This window comes from Pristiophorus japonicus, chromosome 2, assembly GCF_044704955.1.
Source record: "Pristiophorus japonicus isolate sPriJap1 chromosome 2, sPriJap1.hap1, whole genome shotgun sequence".
Classification (NCBI taxonomy): Eukaryota; Metazoa; Chordata; class Chondrichthyes; family Pristiophoridae; genus Pristiophorus; species Pristiophorus japonicus.
The window spans coordinates 34,286,152-34,310,181 of record NC_091978.1 but is presented as its reverse complement, the minus strand read 5'-3'; the positions used below and the strand labels follow the sequence as shown (position 1 = coordinate 34,310,181).

Here is a 24,030-nt window from a genome sequence, read left to right as displayed (position 1 = left end):
GCCCAAGACTTCGGGCAGGGCCCGCCCCCAATATCGGAGTTAAAAGTAGGTGGCCGAGGGTCGGGTCGGATCGGGTCCGGGGGAGGAGGGGTGAGTCAGGTCCGGGGGGGGGATCGGGGAGGAGAGGGTCGGGTCGGGTCCGGAGAGGGAGCTGGGTCGGGGGGGGTCGAGTCGGGTCCGGGGCTGGGGGGGTTTGAGAGAGCCAGCTGAAGGGAGGAAGCAGGAGCTGGGCGTGGGAGGTGCAGCCTGATCCACGCCGCCCCAGTGAGCCCATTCAGCCAGGGCTAGGGGCAGCGTGCTTGGGCCACTCCCACAGTTTTGGGCGCCTGGAGCTACTGCACATGCGCACCCACTGTAGCATGCCTGTGCAGAGGTCCCGGCACTGTTTTCAGCGCAAGGACCTGGCTCCGCCCCCCACAGCTCATGCTGCGCCGCGCCCAGCTCCAGACGACCTGCAGGGAGCCAGAGAATCTAAGTATTTTTTAGGCGCGAAAAACGGGCATCCAGGTCGGGGCTGCGCCGTTCTAGGTGCAGCTCGAAACTTGGGCTCCTTGTGTGGAGTCCAGGGTAACTGTACCTGGTAGTTTTTTGAAACGACTAGTGGCTTTTCCAGATACCAGACACTAAATAACACTGACCACTTTTCTTGGTGTTTTCTATCAGCTGTACAATTGTCCCTCTAAAATTGTACTAATCCAAGTGCAAACTTAAGAGTATTTGAATTGTATCAATTTATGGTTAATAATGCATTAAATCCCTTCCAATAGCTGCCTGCTCAACCTGAACAAAACTGTGGAAATCCTCATCATTCTTTTCGAATCTGAGCTGCGTTTCAAACCCCATATCCGAACCATCATCAAAACCACTTATTGCCCATTTCAAAAAACTACCCGACAAGTCTCCAACTCACTTTTGACTTCTGATGAAAACCTTGTCCGTGCTTTCGTCACTCCAATATTTGATTTCTTCAACAGCCTACACACCAGCCTCCCAACCTCCATAAAGTCTATATGCCCACCACATGCATGCTGTGCTGCACTAAATCCTACTGAACTATTGCCCCATCCTCACTAAACAGGACTAGCTCCCTGCTCCCGAATGTTTCAAATTTAAATCTAGGTTCTCATCTACAAATCCCTCCAAGGTCTCATCCCATTCTATCCAAGCAACTTTTTTTGCTAGCCTCACACCCCTTCCATGCCCACCAGCTCTGTTACTTTGGCCTCTGTGCATCTTTCTCCTCCTCGCTGCACCCCACCCCCCACAGATTCCACCATTGGTCACAGAACTTTCATTCATCTTGGCTCCTTTCCCTGCTTAAACCCTTCTCCCTCTATTTCTCTCCCTGCCTTTAAAAGCCTCTGGAAAACCCATCTTTGACTAAACCTTCAGTCAACACACAACTTTACAAATACTTGATATCCTTACCTCTATTCTTCTTGGGATGTTTTTCCATATTAAGACCACTATAAGTATGCGAGCAGTTGTTATTGTAGCAGTCAAGCATCCAAACATCACAGATAAGGCAATGCCTTGTCAATGTACATCATATTTGATGCTTACCCACTGAATTATGTTTTCTTTTTAATCTTTAAAGGGGCTGCATAGACCAAAAAAATTAGTGAGCATTGCTTAAGTCTCCAAGTTCCATCTATTTTATCTAAGATTTACCAGAGTACTGTCTTTTTAAATTTTGTCTCAGTACACAAGAGGTTAAAAATCAGTTTCACTTATAGAAGAGTGTCTCAGTTCGTCATATTTTATGATAATTAATTGGTTGGTCGAAAGAGAAGTGCTAAGATAAGAGGCAAGCAACTCCATTAAAACATAAGCATGATTGTGTGATTTGTTCAAATATGTATTTTTGATGGCAGCTCTTTAAAATTTAACAGTTATTTAAATTCAGATGGTCCAGTCTGTATTTTTGAAATCAGGGAATCTACCTAAAGTTGCTCAATCTAAACCCAGAAAATAACATATACAGTTGAAGCTCAATTAACTCTACCCAGCAAGTTCTTAGAGGTCAACATACATTTCGTAAATCGCTAAAAAAAATGTAGTTTTTAAACTAAATTTGCAAGAAGCTAAGATTCTTCAAGTAACTGCATCTGGAATTATATGAATCAATGAATTGCTATCATCATCATCATAGGCAGTCCCTCGAAATTGAGGAAGTCTTGCTTTCACTCTAAAAGTGAGTTCTTAGGTGGCTGTACAGTCCAATGTGGGAATTACAGCCTCTGTCACAGGTGGGGCAGACAGTGGAGTTGCCATAACTGCACAGCATCTCACAATAACTTTAGACATTGTCCATAAATTACTTAAGTATGTGGCTACAGGACATCGATATCAGAAAAGGAAAAAGAATCTACATCGTCACAACATATAATACTGAATTACTGAGTGATGTACATCTAATAAACTTTAGTTTAAATTGAAGAATCAAATCTTTTGTCTGGTTTCTAAATCCTCATTCATGCTGAGAAATGGATTAATTCAGACGAACTATTTCATAAAGGATAATGGGCAGAGTAATTTATTGGGAAGTTTTATTGAAGCCAATGACACAAATCAGTTCAAGAGGCAACTGGACACATTTCCAAAGAAAAATAATTGAATGAGATAGTGGGTTTATGATCAAACCAGAATGGGCAAGCTTATGACAAGCCGACCTGTTCTTTTCTGTAAAATGTCCTATGTTTCTACATCCAAAATGAACAGCAAAAGTTCCTTCATCACAACTTCAAATTAGTTCTCCAGTTGGACTAACTACTAGTGGCGGAGTCTGTGACAGTTCTCGGCTAAAACTGGCTGCAAATGATTTACTCACAACTTTTAAATTCCCGATTGTGATCACGTTGCTGCTTTGAATCTGAATGGCAATGCAGCATTTGGAACATACAATCGTGGCTGTGCTGCATGAAATCAGCCTTATCTGGATTTTGACACCTCCGCCCACCTCGACTTTAAGTATTCAGATCACAAAAATTTTTTTTTTTACGCACTGCTTAAACTTCAAATTTTTGATGTACTGGAAAAACAGAAGTTTTAATCCTTACTATCTGAACTAGATTTGAACCCAAGTCCCAATAATAAAATAATATTCTCCCCCACATGCCATCCAGTTCCTCATTACATATACATCATATTAAGACACCTGATTGCCTATATTTTCCACTCTCTTTAAATAGGTTTCCTACCTTAATCTCTGCAAATGCATCAACCTTTAAAGGGTTACTTCATTTGGGATCCATAAAAGATATTGGCGATGCGACCTGTAAAAAAAATACATTAGGGTTTATAACCACGTTAAACGTTCCAATGACACCTAGTACTATAAACTGTAGCATGATTAAAATAGCATCTATAACAGAAAAATGTCCCAGAGCTTCACAGAAAAAATGGACTTGGCAGAAAGTAGGACATTTTTATATATATTTTGGATAACAAAATGTAACTCATTTTACAATCATAGAATCGTTACTTCTTCCAATGCATTCCAGACCTTAACTCGCTGCGTAAAACTATTCTCATCTCCCCCCGGTTCTTTTGCAAATTTTCTTAAATCAGTGTCCTCTAGTTATGACCAATGTTTCCTCTCAGCTGCACGGCCACTCAACAGTCTGCCAATCCTCCACAGTCTAGGGTTGGCTTTTTAAATGTGAAATTTCTCACATGCACAAAACTTTGAATGGGTCACGCAGCCGATTAAAAGGGCCATGCACCAAAAAAAATTAGGGGAAACCCTCCTGACAGTGGAAACAGCATCTCCCTATCTACTCTCATCAAAACCAATCATTTTTGAACACCTCTATTAAGTCCTCCCTTAACCTTCTCTGCTGGGAGAACAATTCCAGTTTCTCTGGCCTCTCCACATAACTGAAGTCCCTCATCCCTGTTGTTTTTTTTAATATAGTAAATCTCGTCTGCACCCTCTCTCCAAGGCCTCGACATCCTTCCTAAAGTGTGGTGCCCAGAATTGGACACAATACTCCAGCTGAGGCCTAAACAGTGATTTATAAAGGTTTAGCATAACTTCCTTGCTTTTGTACTCTATGCATCTATTTATAAAACCAAATATGATTTTAACAGCCTTATCAACGTCCTGTCACCTTAATATTGGAAGTTTTTTGGGAGTAGATCAGAAACACAGTGAAGGCAAAAGATAATATAATGAACATAAATATAATTTAAACTGCTTAGCTCCTGTTATTATTAACTATCTGCTACAAAGCAGCATCAGTTAGCATACTGTATTCTGAGTTTTCTGTTGAAGATAAGGAATGTCAGTGTAGGTGAACTACAACTTCCACATTTGGGTCGACATAAGCCGCAAGTACTCCCAGATCAGGTATGGCACAGGACAGGAACACAGTTAAGTTTCTTTTTCTGAGACCCAACTCAACAGAGCATCCCTATACTGTCCAAAAGTGACATTTTTACTTTTCACACCATTAGTATGTATGGCCTCTGATTTCAGGTTTATTGCCAATTTGAGCCGACATATAAATCTTGCCCGACAATAAAATGGTGGCCAAACTAATTACACACCAAAGCCTTAAACCAAGGAGCAAGACTGGGTTTTCATCTGAAGCAGCATTAACTGAATTTGCAGTAACCCACAGAACAGTACAAGTTGATCAGAATACAATATTTCAAGATTATGACGGGTTTGGATAAGGTAGACAGAGAAAGGCTGTTCCCATTAGCTGATGGTACAAGGACGAGGGGACAGATTTAAGGTTTTAGGTTTTAGAGATACAAGGGGGGGGGGCGGGGGGGGAAATGTGAGGAAGAACTTTTTTACGCAGCGAGTGGTGATGACCTGGAATGCGCTGCCGACGAGGGTGGTGGAAGCGGAGACTATCAATGATTTCAAAAGGAAATTAGATAGGCACTTGAGGGAAATAAACTTGCAGGGCTACAGGGATAGCGCGGAGGAATGCGGCTCACTGAATTGCTTTACAGAAGCCGACATGGACTCGATGAGCCGAATGGCCTCTTTCTGTGCCGTAATGACTATGACAGTTAAGATCAGGTTGACAAACCTATGTACAAACAGAATGTGTCAAAAAGATAGGATTCTTGACCCAGTAGTTTTTTAAAAAAAAATCAACTCCAAATGAATGGGGGTATTTATTTTTTACTTCTTGTAGAAATATATTAAATTCCCAAAAGGGCTATGTAGAATTTAGGGTGCATTCACACTGCAACTGTAGCACGGGTATGAAGCACATTCATCGTACCAACATTGCAATTATGGGATAAACACAGCCTGCAAAGATCAGGTCTTGTTCTGCTTTGGAATAATTTCTAGCTTTCACATTCCATAAGTTTAGCGTCAATGAAAAACCAAAACCACTCACGGACGCGAACTGTGTCACATGAATGCACCATTACAGTACAAAACATTTCTGCCGCACCATCTCAATTAGCAAACGTTTGCCTTCCGACAGCAATTTCGCTTTAGAACATTTAACCTTACAAAAAAGACTTCTAATGCTCAGTATCTCAAAGATTGAATATTTAGCTCATTTTAAATGATATACAAACCTGCACTACATTCATGGCAGCTTGCCTCTGTGATACCACTCTTGCCTGAGCCAAAAGCCTGTCGGTTCACGTGCCACTGCAAGACTTGAGCACAATGGCCCCGAATTCACGCTCGCCACGGGTTTAGGCATTCCCAACTCCTACCCAGCGAACGTCTCTCAAATTCTTACGAGTGATAAATACAGGTCTTATGCCTGCTTTTGTCAGTGCAAGACTTTTAAAGAACAGAATAATAATTGTCTTCAACAATTTAAACATTTAAAATTCTATTAAATAAGGCAAGTTTATTTTTAAACCCTTTAAAATATTTATATTTGTAAATTTATTTTTCAAAAAATTACATTTTTGTTTTAAATAATTTATTAAATTCCATTTTGATTAACTTTAAATGTGATTTTTTTAAATTGTTTTATCTTAAGTGCTTGTGTGTTTTGGGGGGTATTCCCATTCATACTTACGGTGATTGTGAAAGGGAATACCCCTACTCTGATGGTTGGGCCGGCCCACTTGATCCCAGTACAAAGCCCATACGCTGCTGGGATACGTGGGCCTCTATGCAGGACTTTGCACAGAGGCCCAGGACCAGAAGTCTCCGAAACTTCGGGAACAGGTACTTTCGTAGAAATTTTTGCGGTCGGAGGCATCCGTCCGCGGGAAGCCTCTGACCACAAATTTTGGGCCGTTATCTATATTGACATTTGAGTGTGGTACTGAGGAAGTGCTTTATTGTCAGGTCTTTCAGAAAAGACATTAAACCAAGTCGGTCTGTTCAGATGGATGTAATGGATTCCATAGCACAGAAGGGCAGAGGAGATCTCCTGACATGTTGGAGAATATTAACCCCTTAATTAATACCTCAAAAAACAGACTAACAGGTCATTTCTATTATGTTCTGTGGGGTACCTTGCTGTGTACCAATCAGCTAGGTTTCCCTACATAACAGTAATGAACATATTTTGTAAGTACACGTTAATAAGAACATAAGAATTAGGAACAGGAGTAGGCCATCTAGCCCCTCGAGCCTGCTCCACCATTCAATAAGATCATGGCTGATCTGGCCGTGGACTCAGCTCCACTTACCCGCCCCTCTCCTCATCACCTTTAATTCCCTTATTGATTAAAAATCTATCTATCTGTGACTTGAATACATTCAATGAGCTAGCCTCAACTGCTTCCTTGGGCAGAGAATTCCACAGATTCACAACCCTCTGGGAGAAAAAATTCCTCATCAACTTGGTTTTAAATTGGCTCCCCTGTATTTTGAGGCTGTGCCCCCTAGTTCTAGCCTCCTCTACCAGTGGAAACAACCTCTCTGCCTCTATCTTGTCTATCCCTTTCATGATTTTAAATGTTTCTATAAGATCACCCATCATCCTTCTGAACTCCAACAAGTAAAGACCCAGTCTACTCAATCTATCATCATAAGGTAACCCCCTCATCTCCGGAATTAGCCTAGTGAATAGTCTCTGTACCCCCTCCAAAGCCAGTATATCCTTCCTTAAGTAAGGTGACCAAAACTGCACGCAGTACTCCAGGTACGGCCTTACCAATACCCTATACAGTTGCAGCAGGACCTCCCTGCTTTTGTACTCCATCCCTCTCGCAATGAAGGCCAACATTCCATTCGCCTTCCTGATTACCTGCTGCACCTGCAAACTAACTTTTTGAGTTGGCTCCATAGCTCAGGGGTTAGAGCACTGGTCTTGTAAACCAAAGGTCGTCAGTTCAAATCTCACTGGGACCTACTCAAAATGAACTTAATATTTCCCCTCCCCTTTTATAGGGGGCACTTGGAAAAATGTGATTTTAGCACCCAAAAAAAACCCCAAAAAAAACAAAAAAAAACACAAAAAAGGAAAAAAAAGGGCCTTGTAAATGTCTGCTGTGTCATCCAGGGCGGGTGGCACGGTTTAATGTTTTTTATTTTACAGATAAACTCAAGAGTTTCATGCACAAGGACCCCCAGGTCCCTCTGCATCGCAGCATGTTGTAATTTCTCCCCATTCAAATAATATTCCCTTTTCCTGTTTTTTTTCCCCCAAGGTGAATGACCTCACACTTTCCAACATTGTATTCCATCTGCCAGACCTTCGCCCATTCGCTTAACCTATCCAAATCTCTTTGCAGCCTCTGTGTCCTCTACACAACCCGCTTTCCCACTAATCTTAGTGTCATCTGCAAATTTTGTTACACGACACTCTGTCCCCTCTTCCAGGTCATCTATGTATATTGTAAACAGTTGTGGTCCCCAGCACCGATCCCTGTGGCACACCACTAACCACCGATTTCCAACCCGAAAAGGACCTATTTATCCCGACTCTCTGCTTTCTGTTCGCCAGCCAATTCTCTATCCATGCTAATACATTTCCTCTGACTCCGCGTACCTCTATCTTCTGCAGTAACCTTTTGTGTGGCACCTTATCGAATGCTTTTTGGAAATCTAAATACACCACATCCATCGGTACACTTCTATGTTGAAACATAGAAAATAGGTGCAGGAGTAGGCCATTCGGCCCTTCGAGCCTGCACCACCATTCAATAAGATCATGGCTGATCATTCACCTCAGTACCCCTTGATCCCTTTAGCCGTAAGGACCATATCTAACTCCCTCTTGAATATATCCAATGAACTGGCATCAACAACTCTCTGGGGCAGGGAATTCCACAGGTTAACAACTCTGAGTGAAGAAGTTTCACCTCATTTCAGTCCTAAATGGCTTACCCCTTATCCTTAGACTATGTCCCCTGGTTCTGGACTTCCCCAACATCAGGGACATTCTTCCTGCATCTAACCTGTTCAATCCCATCAGAATTTTATATGTTTCTAGGAGATCCCCTCTCATCCTTCTAAACTCCAATGAATACAAGCCCAGTCGATCCAGTCTCTCCTCATATGTCAGTCCTGCCATCCCGGGATTCAGTCTGATAAACAAAACTTCGCTGCACTCTCTCAATAGCAAGAACGTCCTTCCTCAGATTTGGAGACCAAAACTGAACACAATATTCCAGGTGAGGCCTCACAAAGGCCCTGTACAACTGCAGTAAGACCTCTCTGCTCCTATACTCAAATCCCCTAGCTATGAAGGCCAACATACCAGTGGCCTTCTTCACCGCCTGCTGTACCTGCATGCCAACTTTCAATGACTGATGTACCATGACACCCATATCCTGTTGCACCTCCCCTTTTCTTAATCTGCCGCCATTCAGATAATATTCTGCCTTCGTGTTTTTGCCACCAAAGTGGATAACCTCACATTTATCCACATTATACTGCATCTGCCATGCGTTTGCCCACTCACCTAACCTGTCCAAGTCATCCTGCAACCTCTTAGCGATCTCCTCACAGTTCACACCGCCACCCAGTTTAGTGTCATCTGCAAACTTGGAGATATTACACTCAATTCCTTCATCCAAATCATTAATATATATTGTAAATAGCTGGGGTCCCAACACTGAGCCCTGCGGCACCCCACTAGTCACTGCCTGCCATTCTGAAAAGGACCCGTTTATTCCGACTCTCTGCTTCCTGTCTGCCAACCAGTTCTCTATCCACATCAGTACATTACCCTCAATACCATGTGCTTTAATTTTTTACACCAATCTCTTGTGTGGGACCTTGTCAAAAGCCTTTTGAAAGTCCAAATACACCACATTCACTGGTTCTCCCTTGTCCACTCTACTAGTTACATCCTCAAAAAATTTCTAGAAGATTTGTCAAGCAGGATTTCCCTTTCATAAATCCATGCTGATCCTGTCACTGCTTTCCAAATGCGCTACTATTTCATCTTTAATCATTGATTCCAACATTTTCCCCACTACTGTTTTCTCTCTCCCTCTTATTTTAAAAAGTGGTGTTACATTAGCTACCCTCCAGTCCATAGGAACTGTTCCAGAGTCGATAGACTGTTGGAAAATGATCACCAAGGCATCGACTATTTCTAGGGCCACTTCCTTACGTACTCTGGGATGCAAACGATCAGGCCCCAGGGATTTATCAGCCTTCAATCCCATCAATTTCCCCAACACAATTTCCCGCTCAATAAGGGTTTCCTTCAGTTCTTCCTTCTCACTAGACCCTCGGTCCCCTAGTATTTCCAGGTGGTTATCTGTGTCTTCCTTCGTGAAGACAGAACCTGAATCTGACTGCAAGGGACCCAACGTTTGTCTTCACTAATCTTTTTCTTTTCACATATCTATAGAAGCTTTTGCAGTCAGTTTTTATGTTCCTAGCAAGCTTCCTCTCCTACTTTATTTTCCCCCTCCTAATTAAATCCCTTGTCCTCCTCTGCTGAATTATAAAATTCTCCCAGTCCTCAGGTTTGCTGCTTTTTCTGGCCAATTAATATGCCCCTTCCTTGGATTTAACAGTACCCTTAATTTCCCTTGTTAGCCACAGTTGAGCCACCTACCTAGTTTTATTTTTACTCCAGACAGGGATGTACAATTGTTGAAGTTCATCCATGTGATCTTTAAACGTTTGCCTCTCTTATCCAGAACTCTCTTCTCCAGAGCTACCCCTCGTCCGGAACCATTCCTAGCCACCGGGTGGCGCATGCGCAGAACTCCAACATGAACAAATTGAGGTCCTTCCTCGCTGCCGACTCCCGCAATCGCTGGCCTCACCCCGCGATCCACCGCTCCCCCAACCCCAAGCCAGCCAGCCCCAATATCACCTTGCTCAGTACCTGTACCATCCAATTTAATGTTCCCACCCCTCGTCCAGAAAAATTCCTAATCCAGAATAGGCCAGGTCCTGAGGGTTCCGGATATGAGAAGTTCAACCTGTACTTATTATTGGCTGTAAAGTGATGCATCATTCACACCAGCTAATGCAAATTAAGGTATTTTACTATATGAAGGGATAGTAAAGATCTTGTCTCATTACTTTTTCCTATCTCCTAGAAAGAGGAAGTAACAAGTTTTGACTTCTGTTTAATTATAAGAACATAAGAAATAGGAACAGGAGTAGGCCATACAGCCCCTCGAGCCTGCTCCGCCATTCAATAAGATCATGGCTGATCTGATCATGGATTCAGCTTCACTTCCCCGTCTGCTCCCCATAAACCCTTATTGTTTAAGAAACGGTCTATTTCTGTCTTAAATTTATTCAATGTCCCAGCTTCCACAGCTCTGAGGCAGAAAATTCCATAGATTTACAACCCTCAGAAGAAATTTCTCATCTCAGTTGTAAATGGGCGGCCCTTTATTCTAAGATCATGCCCTTTAGTTCTAGTGTCCCCCATCAGTGGAAACATCCTCTCTGCATCGACCATGTCAAGCCCCCTCATAATCTTATATGTTTCGATAAGATCATCTCTCATTCTTCTGAATTCCAATGAGTAGAGGCCCAACCTACTCAATCTTTCCTCATAAGTCAACCGCCTCATCCCCAGAATCAACAGAGCAGGAGCTGGGCAGGATGAGCGGGCAGATCAGGAGTTGCGGGGGGGGGGGGGCGGGAAAGAGAAGCGGGCAGCGGAGCAGGAGCTGGGGGGGGGGGGAGTAATGAGAGAGCCAGAGGGAGCTGGAGCTGAACAGGGGAGGAAGCTGGAGCCCACAGCCAGAGCAGGAGCTGGAGGAGGGAGGTGCAGCCTGATCTTCGCCGCCTCGGTGAGCTCATTCGGCCAGGGCTAGGAGCGGCGTGCTTTGGGCCCCTCCCACACAGTTTCAGGCGCCTGGAGCTACTGCACATGCGCGCCTACTGTAGCGCGCATGTGCAGAGGTCCCGGCACTGTTTTCAACGCAAGGACCTGGCTCCGCCCCCCCACAGCTTGTGCTGCGTCGCGCCAAGGGCCTGGATCGACCTGAGGGAGTGGAGAATACAGAGGTATGTTTTCGGCGCGGTTTTGAGCGCGGAAATCAGGCGTGGCTCGCGGGGCTGCGCCTAACTTGACCCCAATGTTTCCACTTGTGGGGAAGAGCATAACTAGAGGCCATCAATATAAGATCGACACCAAGAAATACAATAGGGAATTCAGAGAGTGGTGAGAATGTGGATCTTGCTACCAAAGGGAATGGTTGAAGCGAATAGTATTGATGCATTTAATGTGAAGCTAGACAAGCATATGAGGGAGAAGGGAATAGGGGGTTATGCGGATAGATTTAGATGAGGAAAGACGGAAGGAGGCTCAAGTGGAGCATAAACGCTGGCATGGACTGGTTGGGCTAAATGGCTTGTTTCTGTGCCGTATATCCTGTGTAATCCTATGTAATAGTAAAAGATTCAGATAGTTAGATGAAATGATTTAGTGTCCTTGGCAGCAATGTGGTTGGGTGCTGATGCCCTCTGCCCTGTGCAGCATCAGGTTGTTGAGGAGAAGGTTCACGCTCTTGTTGGTGCTGCTGGTATGCCCGCTACTGCCGGTGTTGCGGCTGATCACGGTCGGATTTTGAAGGCCAAGTTGAGACTGTATAAACTGTACCCATTCTGATGTAATAGATGGCGGGTGAATTTTTTATAGCACATTTGCACCTCTCAAGTAATCAGATCATTAAATGTTGATTCAATCCCAATTTGCTGGCAGTATGTGATCCCCGAGCAACGTGGACGCACACATGCTCACACAGAGGGACAAAATCTGTTTTCCAACAGTGGGATTAGGGAAGAGGAAAAGTGTGTGAGGCAACATATTTAGATTGTAGAAAGAAAATTCTGAGGAACATTATAATAGTATAACAGGTTTCACAAGCTCAGGAAATCCAAAAGTGCTTTACGACTAATTTCATACTTTTAAAGTGTAGGTAAATGCAGCAGCCTATTTGCACACAGCAAGTTCCCACAAACAGCAGAGCTAAATGACCAATGATCCATTTTAATAGTTTTGGTTGAGATAAATGCTAAAAAACTGGCTGAACTCCTTTACTCTTCAATATTGTCATAGGATCTTTTGCACCCACCTGAGAGCAGACCCTCTGCTCAACCTCTCATCTGAAAGACAGCACCTCCGACAGTGCAGCACTGCCTCAGTACTGCACTGATGAGTCAGCCTAGTATATGTGCTGAAATCTCTAGAGTGGGGTTTGAACAGATGACCCTCAACGGCAAGAGTGCTGATTGATCCAAGGCTAACACTTAGTCGTTAAAACAGAGAAAGATAAATCATGCCTCTGCATAGTAAAAGTGAATAGTTGCCCTATAAATTATTACTTATTATATATGTATATATATATATATATATATAGCCATAATGGCACGTGCAAGCACCCATCAGCCAAAATATTTAGCATGCTCCAAAACTATGCATGTGTATAATGCGTACAAATGCAGCCAATTTATAGATACACAAAAGGTCAGCATTTCTTCTGTAATTCAATAATACGGATTCCTCCAATCAGGGTTTATGTTCTGTGGATTTGTCTGGTGTCCAGTAATTCTGCTTATGAAATTATTTCAAGTGATGGCCTGCTTGTGCTAGAGAATTAGATACACATTCACAGATAAGTAGCACACAATGAGCAAAGTCAATCAAAAATATTGACAGGTGATGTGATTTTTAAAATGAATCTCCTCTTCAATACATAATGGTGAGATTACATGTCCCTGAAAGAATTCTAATAAAATCTACTCCATAAAAGTTAATAAGCAGAGAATAGAAAATAGGAGTGGAATTTATAACACAGCAAATTGTGCCATTGAGTCAAAGTAATTATACCATCTGCCACTAAGTCAGGTCCAACTAAAAAACTGTTAGTTAAATCTACTTGCGGTTTATATAAATTGTGCTGTAGTTGCGTTCACAGAATTTAATCTTCATGCTGATAGTTCTGAAGACTCTTATTTGTACCTTCTGTGTCATTTGAAAAATAAACAGGAGACATGGAGGATGACATTCAGGTCTGCCAACCACAACATTTACAACCAGTCTGTTAAGATTTTCCAGAAGGAGTGGCTCAAAACGTCCCCTATGTAACTGCAGTAGTAATAGCTAGATTTTCCAATGTTTTTTTCCTATACTTATTCTAAGTATACAAGCATTTCCACAGCCAATATTTGGCACTTCAATATTGCTCCAGCTTTTGCAATTAAACAATTTTTAATACTAGGTAAAGCAAGCATCAACAATTTGGTTAGCACTGACTAAATTTTACTAACCATATAATTTCCTTTTATGGACATATTTATAGAAAATATATAAATACACAATTTATTCAAAGTGAAAAATGTTAATATTTTAAGCGTAAACTTAAATTTATAGATTTACTGGCTAAAACACAAGATCCTCAACTTAGAAACACTGTTCCAAATATTATTTAGCTCTGGCTTCTCTTAATTGAGTTTACCAGGTCTCCTACGGTTCTTCGGAAGACAGATTCTTCTCTATGCCACTTAAGCACACTGTCACAGAATTCAAAGAGCAGCATTAATTCTGAATACAGCAACAAGGACAAGCTGCACAGAAAAGAATACTGTGAATGTTTAGTGGGGTCGGGAATTAAACCAAATGTGAGGAGCAGGGAATGAGGTGTAAAAAAACACCCTTCAGTTTATCAGTTGTAGGGAAGTTACTGGAATCTATTATGCACTGGGCACTTGGACAAATATGAGCTAATTAAAGAAAATCAGCATGGACGTGTAAAATGTAGGTCATGTTTGATGAATCTTGTTGAATTTTTTGAGGTGGTCACTGGCATGGTGGGCTGTCAATGGATGTTGTCGATATCGGCTACCAGAGGACATCCGTTAGCCTTTATCTCAAAAGGGGTTGGAATACAAAAGTGAGGTAATATTGCTCCAGTCGTACAGAGCCTTGGTTCGACCTCATCTGGAGTGTTGTGTTCAGCTTTAGGCACACCACACCACCGGAAAGATATACGGAAAGATTGCCGGGGCTATAGCAAAGATAAATTAGAATGACACCACAGTTGAGAGTTACATTAGGAGGACAAGTTGCATAAGCTTGGTTTGTGTTTCCTTGAGTTTAGATGGTTGAGGGATGATCTAATTTAATTAAAACTAGAAAATAGGTGCAGGAGTAGGCCAAACGGCCCTTCGAGCCTGCACCACCATTCAATATCATGGCTGATCATACAACTTCAGTACCCCATTCCTGCTTTCTCTCCATATCCCTTTAGCCGTAAGGGCCACATCTAACTCCCATTTGAATATATCTAACGAACTGGCCTCAACAACTTTCTGTAGTAGAGAATTCCACAGGTTCACAATTCTCTGAGGGAAGAAGTTTCTCCTCGGTCCTAAATGGCTTACCTCTTATCCTTAGACTACGACCACTGGTTCTGGACTTCCCCAACATCGGGAACATTCTTCCTGCATCTAACCTGTCCAATCACATCAGAATTTTGTATGTTTCTATGAGATCCAGTCTTTCATATGTCAGTCCTGCCATCCCAGGAATCAGTCTGGTGAACCTTCGCTGCACTCCCTCAATAGCAAGAATGTCCTTCCTCAGAATAGGAGACCAAAACTGTTCACAATATTCAAGGTGTGGCCTCACCAAGGCCCTGTACAACTGCAGTAAGACCTCCCTGCTCCGATACTCAAATCCTCTCACTATGAAGGCCAACATGCCATTTGCCTTCACCGCCTGCTGTACCTGCATGCCAACTTTCAATAACTGATGTACCATGACACCAAAGTCTCGTTGCACCACCCCTTTTCCTAATCTGTCACCATTCAGATAATATTCTGCCTTCCTGTTTTTTCCACCAAAGTGGATAACTTCATTCATTTGCCCATTCACCTAACCTGTCCAAGTCACCCAGCAGCCTCTTAGTATCGTCCTCACAGCTCACACTGCCACCCAGCTTAGTGTCATCTGCAAATTTGGAGATATTACATTCAATTCCTTTGTCTAAATCATTAATGTATATTGTAAATAGCTGGGGTCCCAGCACTGAACCTTGCGGTACCCCACTACTCACTGCCTGCCATTCTGAAAAGGACCGTTTATTACTACTCTTCGCTTCCTATCTACCAACCAGTTCTCTACCTACGTCAATACATTACCCCCAATACCATGTGCTTTAATTTTGTACACTAATCTCAGTGGGACCTTGTCAAAAGCCTTTTGAAAGTCCAAATAAACCACATCTACTGGTTCTCCCTTGGCCACTCTACTAGTTACTTCCTCAAAAAATTTGAGAAGATTTGTCAAGCATGATTTCCCTTTCATAAATCCATGCTGACTTGGACCGGTCCTGTCACTGCTTTCCAAATGCGCTAGTACGTCTTTAATAATTGATTCCAACATTTTCCCCATTACCGATGTCAAGTTAACTGGTCTATAATTCCGTGTTTTCTCTCTCCCTCCTTTTTGAAAAAGTAGGGTTACATTAGCTACCCTCTAATCCATAGGAACTGATCCAGAATCTATAGAATTTTGGAAAATGACCACCAATGCATCCACTATTTCTAGGGCCACTTCCTTAAGTACTCTGGGATGCAGACTATCAGGCCCTGGGGATTTATCGGCTTTCAATCCCATCAATTTCCCTCACACAATTTCCTGATTAATAAGGATTTCCTTCAGTTCCTCCTACTCGCTAGACCCTCATCCCCTAGTATTTCCGTAAGGTTATTTGCTTTCCTTAGTGAAGACAGAACCAAAGTATTTGTTCAAGTAGTCTGCCATCTCTTTGTTCCCCATTATAAATTCATCTGATTCTGACTGAAAAGGACCTATATTTGTCTTCACTAATCTTCTTCTCTTCACATATCTATAGAAGCTTTTGCAGTCAGTTTTTATGTTCCCTGCAAGCTTACTCTCATACTCTATTTTCTCCCTCCTAATTAAACCCTTTGTCCTCCTCTGCTGAATTCTAAATTTCTCCCAGACCTCAGGTTTCTGCTTTTTCTGGGCAATTTATATGCCTCTTCCTTGGATTTAACACTATCCCTAATTTCCCTTGTTAGCCACGGTTGAGCCACTTTTTACGCCAGACAGGGATGTACAATTGTTGAAGTTCATCCATGTGATCTTTAAATGTCTGCTATGCCTATCCACCATCAACCCTTTAAGTCTCATTCGCCAGTCTATCCTAGCCAATTCACGTCTCATACCATCAAAGTTACCTTTAAGTTCAGGACCCTAGTCTCTGAGTTAACTGTGTCACTCTCTATCTTAAAGAATTCTACCATATTATGGTCACTCTTCTCCAAGGGGCCTCGCACAACAAGATTGCTAATTAATCCTCTCATTACACAACACCCAGTAAAAGATAAAGAGATTCAATAGGGTAAATATAGAAAAACGAATTGCTCTCGTGTGGAAATCCAGGACAGTCGGCAGGGGGGGGGGGGGGTGTGGTCATAACCTAGCTCTAATTTTAAGATTATTTTGGAGTGAAATCAGGAAGCACTTTATCCACACAAAGAGTAGTGGAAATCTGGAACTTTCTTCCCCCAAAAAGCTGTGGATGCTGGTCAATGGAAATTTTAAAAACGGAGATCGATAGATTTTTATTAGTTAATTGTATCAGGGGATAGGAAGCAAGGAAGGTAAATGGAGTTGCGGTACAGATCACCCATGATCTAGTAGAAAGGCAGAATGGACTCATGGGGCTGGATGGTTTACTCCTATTTCCTATGAAAATCTCACTGAGCTAGACAACAGAGAAGAGGTGTTGAAAGAGGGTGCTGTGATCGACCATATCCAAGGCTACAGAAAGATTGAGAAGGACAAGGCAGGTTACTGTACAACAGTCAATGTCACAGGATGTCCTTTGTGACATTGATTAGACAAAATAAATTAATCTCCTAGCATTCAGCATCAATAATAATCTAGCAATTTAACAGACCCATTATGTGAATAAACTTATCTTAAGGGTTTTTTTTTTCAAAAATGCTAGTACTGGTAAGAAAAGCAATTTTTAAAAATTCATCAGTATAAATGACAGCAGATGAATGTAAGTGGACCTAATACCTTAATCCAATCTCAAGTTTATGAATTAATCTGAATCTGATCAAGCTTTATTCTCACAGCATGTGAACTCAAGATTGGATTATGACCCTATCATTCATTTTGATATCAGTTATTCTCTATGTAATCGCCAACTGTACGTTTTATATCCAAGTTTGCATACGACACCAAGTTAGAAGGTGCAGTAAGTAGTGTCGATGGAAGTTGGAGGTTATGAAAGGACATAAGCAAACTAAGTGAGTGTCTTTGTGTAGCACTTACAACGCTGAAATATGACAAATGTGTGTCAGAAAATGTCTATGCAGTGTTAAATCTTATTTAGAAAATCATTTTTGTACATTAATTATTCCTTGTAAACTAACACCGTCTCACTAGTTTACCTGGCCTCACGCGAACATAAGAATATAAGAAATAGGAACAGGAGTAGGCCATACGGCCCCTTGAGCCTGCTCTGCCATTCAATAAAATCATGGCTGATTTGATCATGGACTCAGTGTGGAAATGTACTTTTAAAGTTACATTTTCTGTTACATGTACCCTTTGGCAATGAAACAAAATGGAGTCCCGGTCCTCCCAGAAGCCCCTGCAGCGAACAGTCTGCTTCTGCATAAACATGCTAACATTGACTGAAACTGCTGATAGCTGATTAATTGAGAAAAGCAGGAGTCATCTGTATGAGCGAGGGAACCTTGAATATACTCACCCAGCCGGAGGCTTAACCACCAGATAACAGAAAGAATGTCCTGTTGGAATAAGTTCTACCCATTGTACTCCCCTGTACTACTAATAACCTGTTGCTATGCTAAACCTTAGAAGGACTAGATAAAGGTTGTACAGATATGTAAAGACTCAAACAAGGATGTGCTACTAATTAAATTGGAGAACTCTATCTGTATTTGCTGACCGCAAGGGCAGAACCGATCCACGTGATGGAACCATAACTTGCTTGTTCTACTGTATAAAGATATTGTAAATTTGTACCACTGTGGGAGTCTTCGCTTAGCCTTTGAGTGAGCGAGACTCTTCCTTGCTGCAAGTAAACTTATTAAAGGAACATCTACCGGAGCCGATTGCGTCAGAGTCTTATATTGAGTCGAGATTTCGACAGTTACTTCTTGGAGGTTCCACCGAGATTGCTTACTCTCTACTCTGAGTGAACAGATGCCGGCCTAGTGCCTCTTCAGTGAAGGGCTGAACTGGCCAAAATAAGGTGAGCCTTTTGCTCGCAAGAGGTCTCTTTACTGTTGAATCACATATGTAATCTTTTGTCCACAGTGGAGGTACTGCGATCTACCAAACTCAAAATTTAAGAGCTAAAGTTATTTTTGTAATCATTTCCTTCTCAGCTTGAAGGCAGAAGGGATCTGATCCTGAAAATATCCGATCTTGAAACAGCCCAGGGAGATTTTCATTCGGAAAAGGTAAAAAGAGCACTATCGATCGATGATCCTTGTGAGATAGGACCATAAATTATTATCCCTGTTTGAAAGGATAACACAAGTCCCTAAAGGAAAGTTCCTTGTGTGATAGGACTGCCTTAGAAGGGACAGGGTCCTTGTGTTATTGGATCCTGGTCCTTATGTGATCGGACCATAAATTTTATTAACATAAGTTAAGGACTCGGTCTGTAGTGGCGTACAACGCAGACTGAGAATTGACTATTTGTTTCGATAGATTTAAGGCTATGATTTGTATACCCGCGTGAATGTTGATTGTCCTAGTTGTCCTTGTTATACTGTTGTGTTCAATACTTTTGTGCGACATTGCAATTAGAGAAACGGGAAGAGTCACTAGGGAAAATTGTGATTCAGAAAAACAAGGATTGATTGAGAAAAGAAACAGTAACTGATTGATCAACTACAGTTGGTTCGTATCAACATATCTCACACACCCAGACTGAGCCCGAATTAAGAGCCTTTTTAGGCCATGTGACAGCCAGGAGAATTGGGCGTAGAGAACTCGGTTGACCGAAAGGATTGAGAGATCAGAAACTGTGAAAAATCTTAACCATCCAGAATGGGTGCCGGAGCACGTAAAACACCACCAAAGGGCACACCAGCCTATTTTATGCTCCAGAATTATAGTCAGTCTTCAATTGACCACCTTAAAAAAAAAAATGGGTAAAATGGACTAAAGATGCAAACAGCCATTTCCATCTGATGGTTCATTTAATTTAGAAAGAATAACATGTCTAGGAGTGTCTTAGACAGAAACCCAGGTAGAAGAAGAAAAAAGTATTAGAAAAGGTCTGGGTTCTGATTCTTTGAGCCCACATAAAATGAACAGAGTTAGTAAATCAATATGCAAGAAATTAAAAAAAAACCTGATAGTGACGATCTTAAGTGACGTATGGATCCAAAAATAGAACTGGCCAAACAATAAGCTTTGTTGAATAAAGAGACACTTTTGTGAATGTCTGTCTTTGAATGAGAGTGCTTGTGTGATTTTTGACTGCGGAATATTTGAGGTGGGAATTAATGAATTTTTCATGTGTCTGAAAGCTTGTTTGAGAAAATGGTGGAGCTGTCTGCTGTTTTAGCTCCGCCACTTTTTCGGAGTGAAGTTTTTTTTTGAAACCTTTGTAGTACTGTCCTGTATGTGGGAAGTTTTAAGAAAGTATGAACCTAGAATTGAATTACATTTTAAGTTAGAAACGCAGATGTGGATTTATTCGGACGATAAATTATGGAGCTAGAAAATGCACAAAGGATAGGTTTGTTGAGCAAAAGATAAAAAATGCGTGGTCCTGTTGGTTTAAAAAAAACATTTTGACACACTCACTTGTCAAAAGATAACACGCAATCATTGATTACATTGGGTTGAAAGACAATAAATTTAGTCTAGAAATGAGATAAAGAACGGAGAAGGGAAGTTGTAATGCCTTTCAAAAAAAAGAGTGTGTGTGGGTCTCTCGAGGCTGGGGAAGGACACCCCCATTTTCCTTTGTGTAAAACCTTGACACAAAAGCTTCTAGCTCAATAAAAAGAGTTTTAAATAAAAGATTGGCAGTACAATATTTGAATTGGGATTTTGAGCTATTTCAGGTGATTCTCCTTGATAAACATTTTGGTTGTATTGGAAAAACTTGTTTAGAAGCCTTTTTAATAAAATTACACAACTGCTGCGTCAGAAGCTGAAGCTTAAAAATATGTAATTTATGAGACACTATCATTAAATTGAAGTTACAGAGCAAAAGATTGGAGTTTTTAATGTTCAGCTTCTAAAACAGAAGTTGGGCACACAATTATAAAACAAGTACTTTGCATTCTGTGATCTGTGAATCACTATAAACATAAATGAGACGTCAGTGTAACACACCGATTTTTCTGGTTCAGAAGTCCAATCGTGACAAATGGAGGTTTGTCCAAGACCTACGAGCTGTGAATGAATCTGTATTCCCAACTTATCCGATGGGATCTCAACGGACGACTGCCGAAAACTTGCGAATTAAGAGCCAGACTAGCCTTGGACGAGACGAGGGGAAAGTGGCCACTGGAGTGAGTATGATTTCAATACTGCTCCAGTTTCCCCCGGTTTCAAAAGTCTGAGGAAAGTTTAGCCACTCGCTGGTTCTCAGGTAGTGTCTGAACGAGATCCAGGACAATCTGGTGAATACCTTTCAAACTTAGAATAGGGATAGAGATAGGGAAATTGCGCGATGACGCAAACCAAGCGGCGACTTGGAAAGATAGGTTATAGTTAGAGCTAGATAGGGATAGATGATCAATCATGGATCCAAAAAATTAATAGGAAAGAAAAGAGACTCTTGTGAACGTCTGTTTAAATGAGAAATGCTTCTGTGATTTTTACTGTTAAAAAAGCTGGGGAGTTGTGGTTTGTTTTAGCTCAACCTACTTTTTCAAACAGAATGAAAGTTTTGTTAACCCTTCGTAGTGTTGTCCTGTATGTGGGAAGTTTAAGAGTGTGAACCTTATTGAATTACGTATATTCGGATGATAAGTTACGGAGCCAGGAAATGCACAAAGGATAGGTTTGTTGAGTAAAAAAAAAAAAATACATGGTCCCGGTGGTTAAAAAAAAGGATTTAACATGCTCACTTACTTGTCGAAAGAAAACATTCAGAGAAGGCACAGCAAAACAACTGAGATGGATTCAAAAGAATTCAAAAAAAAAAATGTATATTAAATAACACGACCTTGAGGCTGGAACAATTGAGATAACAAAAAGCAGTCCACAGCCGACGTGCCAGACTTCTCTCCAGTTATGGAAAAGACAAAAAAAAAGTAACGTACGAAATAGGTGCTGAAAAAAAAAATGTTCTGAGATTTTAAATTATGAGAAAAATTCCACTGCAGTCTTAAAAAAAAAAATCACTCCTGTCCAGTTGGCAGAAAAACTCCATTAAATTAGGGCTTTCATTGACTGACTGGATTTAAACTGCGCAGTGACGCGAAAGGATAAGGAAATTTGGAGACTAAAAGAAATTAAATAAGGCTCATAAGAAATCAAATTTAGAAAATTAGGCTCACAGGGAATTAAGTAAGGCTCATGGGGAATTAAATAGAGGATAGGTGTTCAAGTCAGGTATGACGTCGACCTCGTATATCACTTGGTCCGTCTAGGCACTGATGGAATTTAAATCACGCAACTCGAAAGGAGGGCTGACGCAGACGCGCAGCAGCGTAAAACACGTAGCGACGCGAGACGTGTGGTGGCGCGAGCGTGCGGCCAAGTAAAGGAGGGCTGACGCAGACGCGCAGCAGCGTGGAACGCGTAGCGACGCGAGACGTGCGGCGGCGCGAGCGTACAGCCGAGTGAAGGAGGGCTGACGCAGACGCGCAGCAGCGTGGAACGTGTGGCGGCGCGGGACGTGCGGCGGCGCGAGCGCGCGGCCGAGTGAACGTGGGACGACGCGAACATGCAGCAACGCGAACCGCGGGGTGATATCAAAGTCAGTGCTGATGTCAGTAAGTCTTTGTTTATTTTAAGTGTTTTAAATCGTGCGGCGATGCGAACCGCGGGGCGACGCGAATCAGTGTTAGATTTAGAAGTCTTTGTTTATTTCAAGTGTTTTAAATCGCGGGGCGACGCGGAAGTCAGTGTTAGCTTTAGTAAAGTCTGTTTATTTTGAGTTTGTTCAAAGTCAGTGTTAGTTTCAGTAAAGTCTGTGTTTATTTTAAGTTTGTTCAAATTGCACGACAACACGAACGCGTAACGACACGGTAATACGAGGGGCAGCGTGAAAATGGGTAATCAGTTGGATAAAACAACGGATGCGGATAGTCCGCTACAAAAGTTATGTGAGGAATTCCCTGAAAGAGCTGAAGACTTTAGAAAATAATCAGGAGCCCTGAACAAATTATTAGGAGATGACCAGTGGCCTCTAGGTGGCACTAGAAGCGTAGAGGTAGCAAAAAAAGCACAGGGATTGTCAAAAATTAAAAGATGCATCACTTCTGTCAAGTTGGCAAATAAATGCTATTAAATTGGGACACTCATTGACAGAGGGAACACATGTTAAAACTGTAGACGTCTTAAAAAAAAAAATGTGCGCACGAGAAACTTACTAAGAGATCCTCTGGGACCTCTGAGAAAGGTATTGACCGACTACGTAGTCAAATGGCTGGCTTTGTGTTAACTGAGGCTGATGATGAAATTGATGAGTGGTCACTGACTCAGCGCCCAACGGCGCCTCCCACACCCCCTGGCCCCTTGCTCCAGTCCTCTTCCCAACACCCTCCACCTTACACTCCGGCGAGAGGAGTTAAAAGTAACCCCATACCACCAAAGCAACAAACCCAAACTGACTCCTCATCCTCTGATAGCGATTCGGATCCCCAGTTCACAAGCAATATAGCCGAAAGGACCAGATCTCACACTCGAAAGGGCAGAACTATATCTCGATATCACAGACAGTCCCGTAAATCTTCTAGTCAATCTACCAGTCCAAGTTGTGAAAGACAAAGCAAACACCCCCGCCGATCGAGACGCAGAACTGTCAAGCAGTCAGACAGCTCCGAAACATCCTCCGACCTAGAAATAATTTCCAAGATCCCAAAGTCCCGACACCAATTCCCTGTCAGACCAATGCCAAACCCTGATGCACAAGCTGCAGACCACCCCACTATAGATGTCTATGTGATCTTCGAACAACTATTCGATTGCTCACGCTATCCGGACAAATGGAAAGGGCAGTTAGATATTATTGGCAGAAAAAGAAAGGGGAGGGGAGAGGTGCGCCCCCAACCCGGGTCAAGACTGAATACGTGATTAGAAAGGAAGAGCCATCTCGGGAGGAAGGATCAATAGAACCGCAGTGTTGCATACAGGATTGGATGGATAAGCAAGGATACGGTTATACTAAACAACCAAACGGCCCGAGCCCTGCTAATAAACCTCCCTATTGTCCCCGGCATGGTATGGGAAGAGGCCGGGACTGGGCAAGAGGAATTGACTGTTTTAATTGTGGGCAGGAAGGACATTGGAATAAAAATTGCCCCTACCGTCAGCATGGAAAAGGAAGAGAAGGAAGAGGAGGGGGGCAAGGGGGGAGAGGAGGATCTTACACTAACTTCTCCCAGAACAACCCCTTTGGTCAATTGTCCCCCGATTGACTACGCAGCTTGATTGTGCAGGGATC

At 42.2% G+C, this 24,030-nt stretch overlaps 1 protein-coding gene and 1 non-coding gene across 6 annotated transcripts in view; one reads left to right on the top strand and one right to left on the bottom strand.

Moving 5' to 3' along the window:
- The window catches only part of ptpra (protein tyrosine phosphatase receptor type A), a 290,068-nt gene that overhangs the window by 184,445 nt on the left and 81,593 nt on the right, over window positions 1–24,030 (bottom strand). For all 5 annotated transcript variants that reach the window (XM_070866834.1, XM_070866832.1, XM_070866836.1 and 2 more), the window contains one exon: window positions 3,201–3,275. In XM_070866834.1, the coding sequence (XP_070722935.1) occupies window positions 3,201–3,220 (20 nt within the window). In that variant the 5' untranslated portion in view covers window positions 3,221–3,275. Of the gene's footprint in view, window positions 1–3,200; window positions 3,276–24,030 lie in introns of those variants that run through there.
- Window positions 7,225–7,297, top strand: trnat-ugu (transfer RNA threonine (anticodon UGU)). The gene has a single exon. It is a non-coding gene; the product is annotated as a tRNA-Thr (tRNA).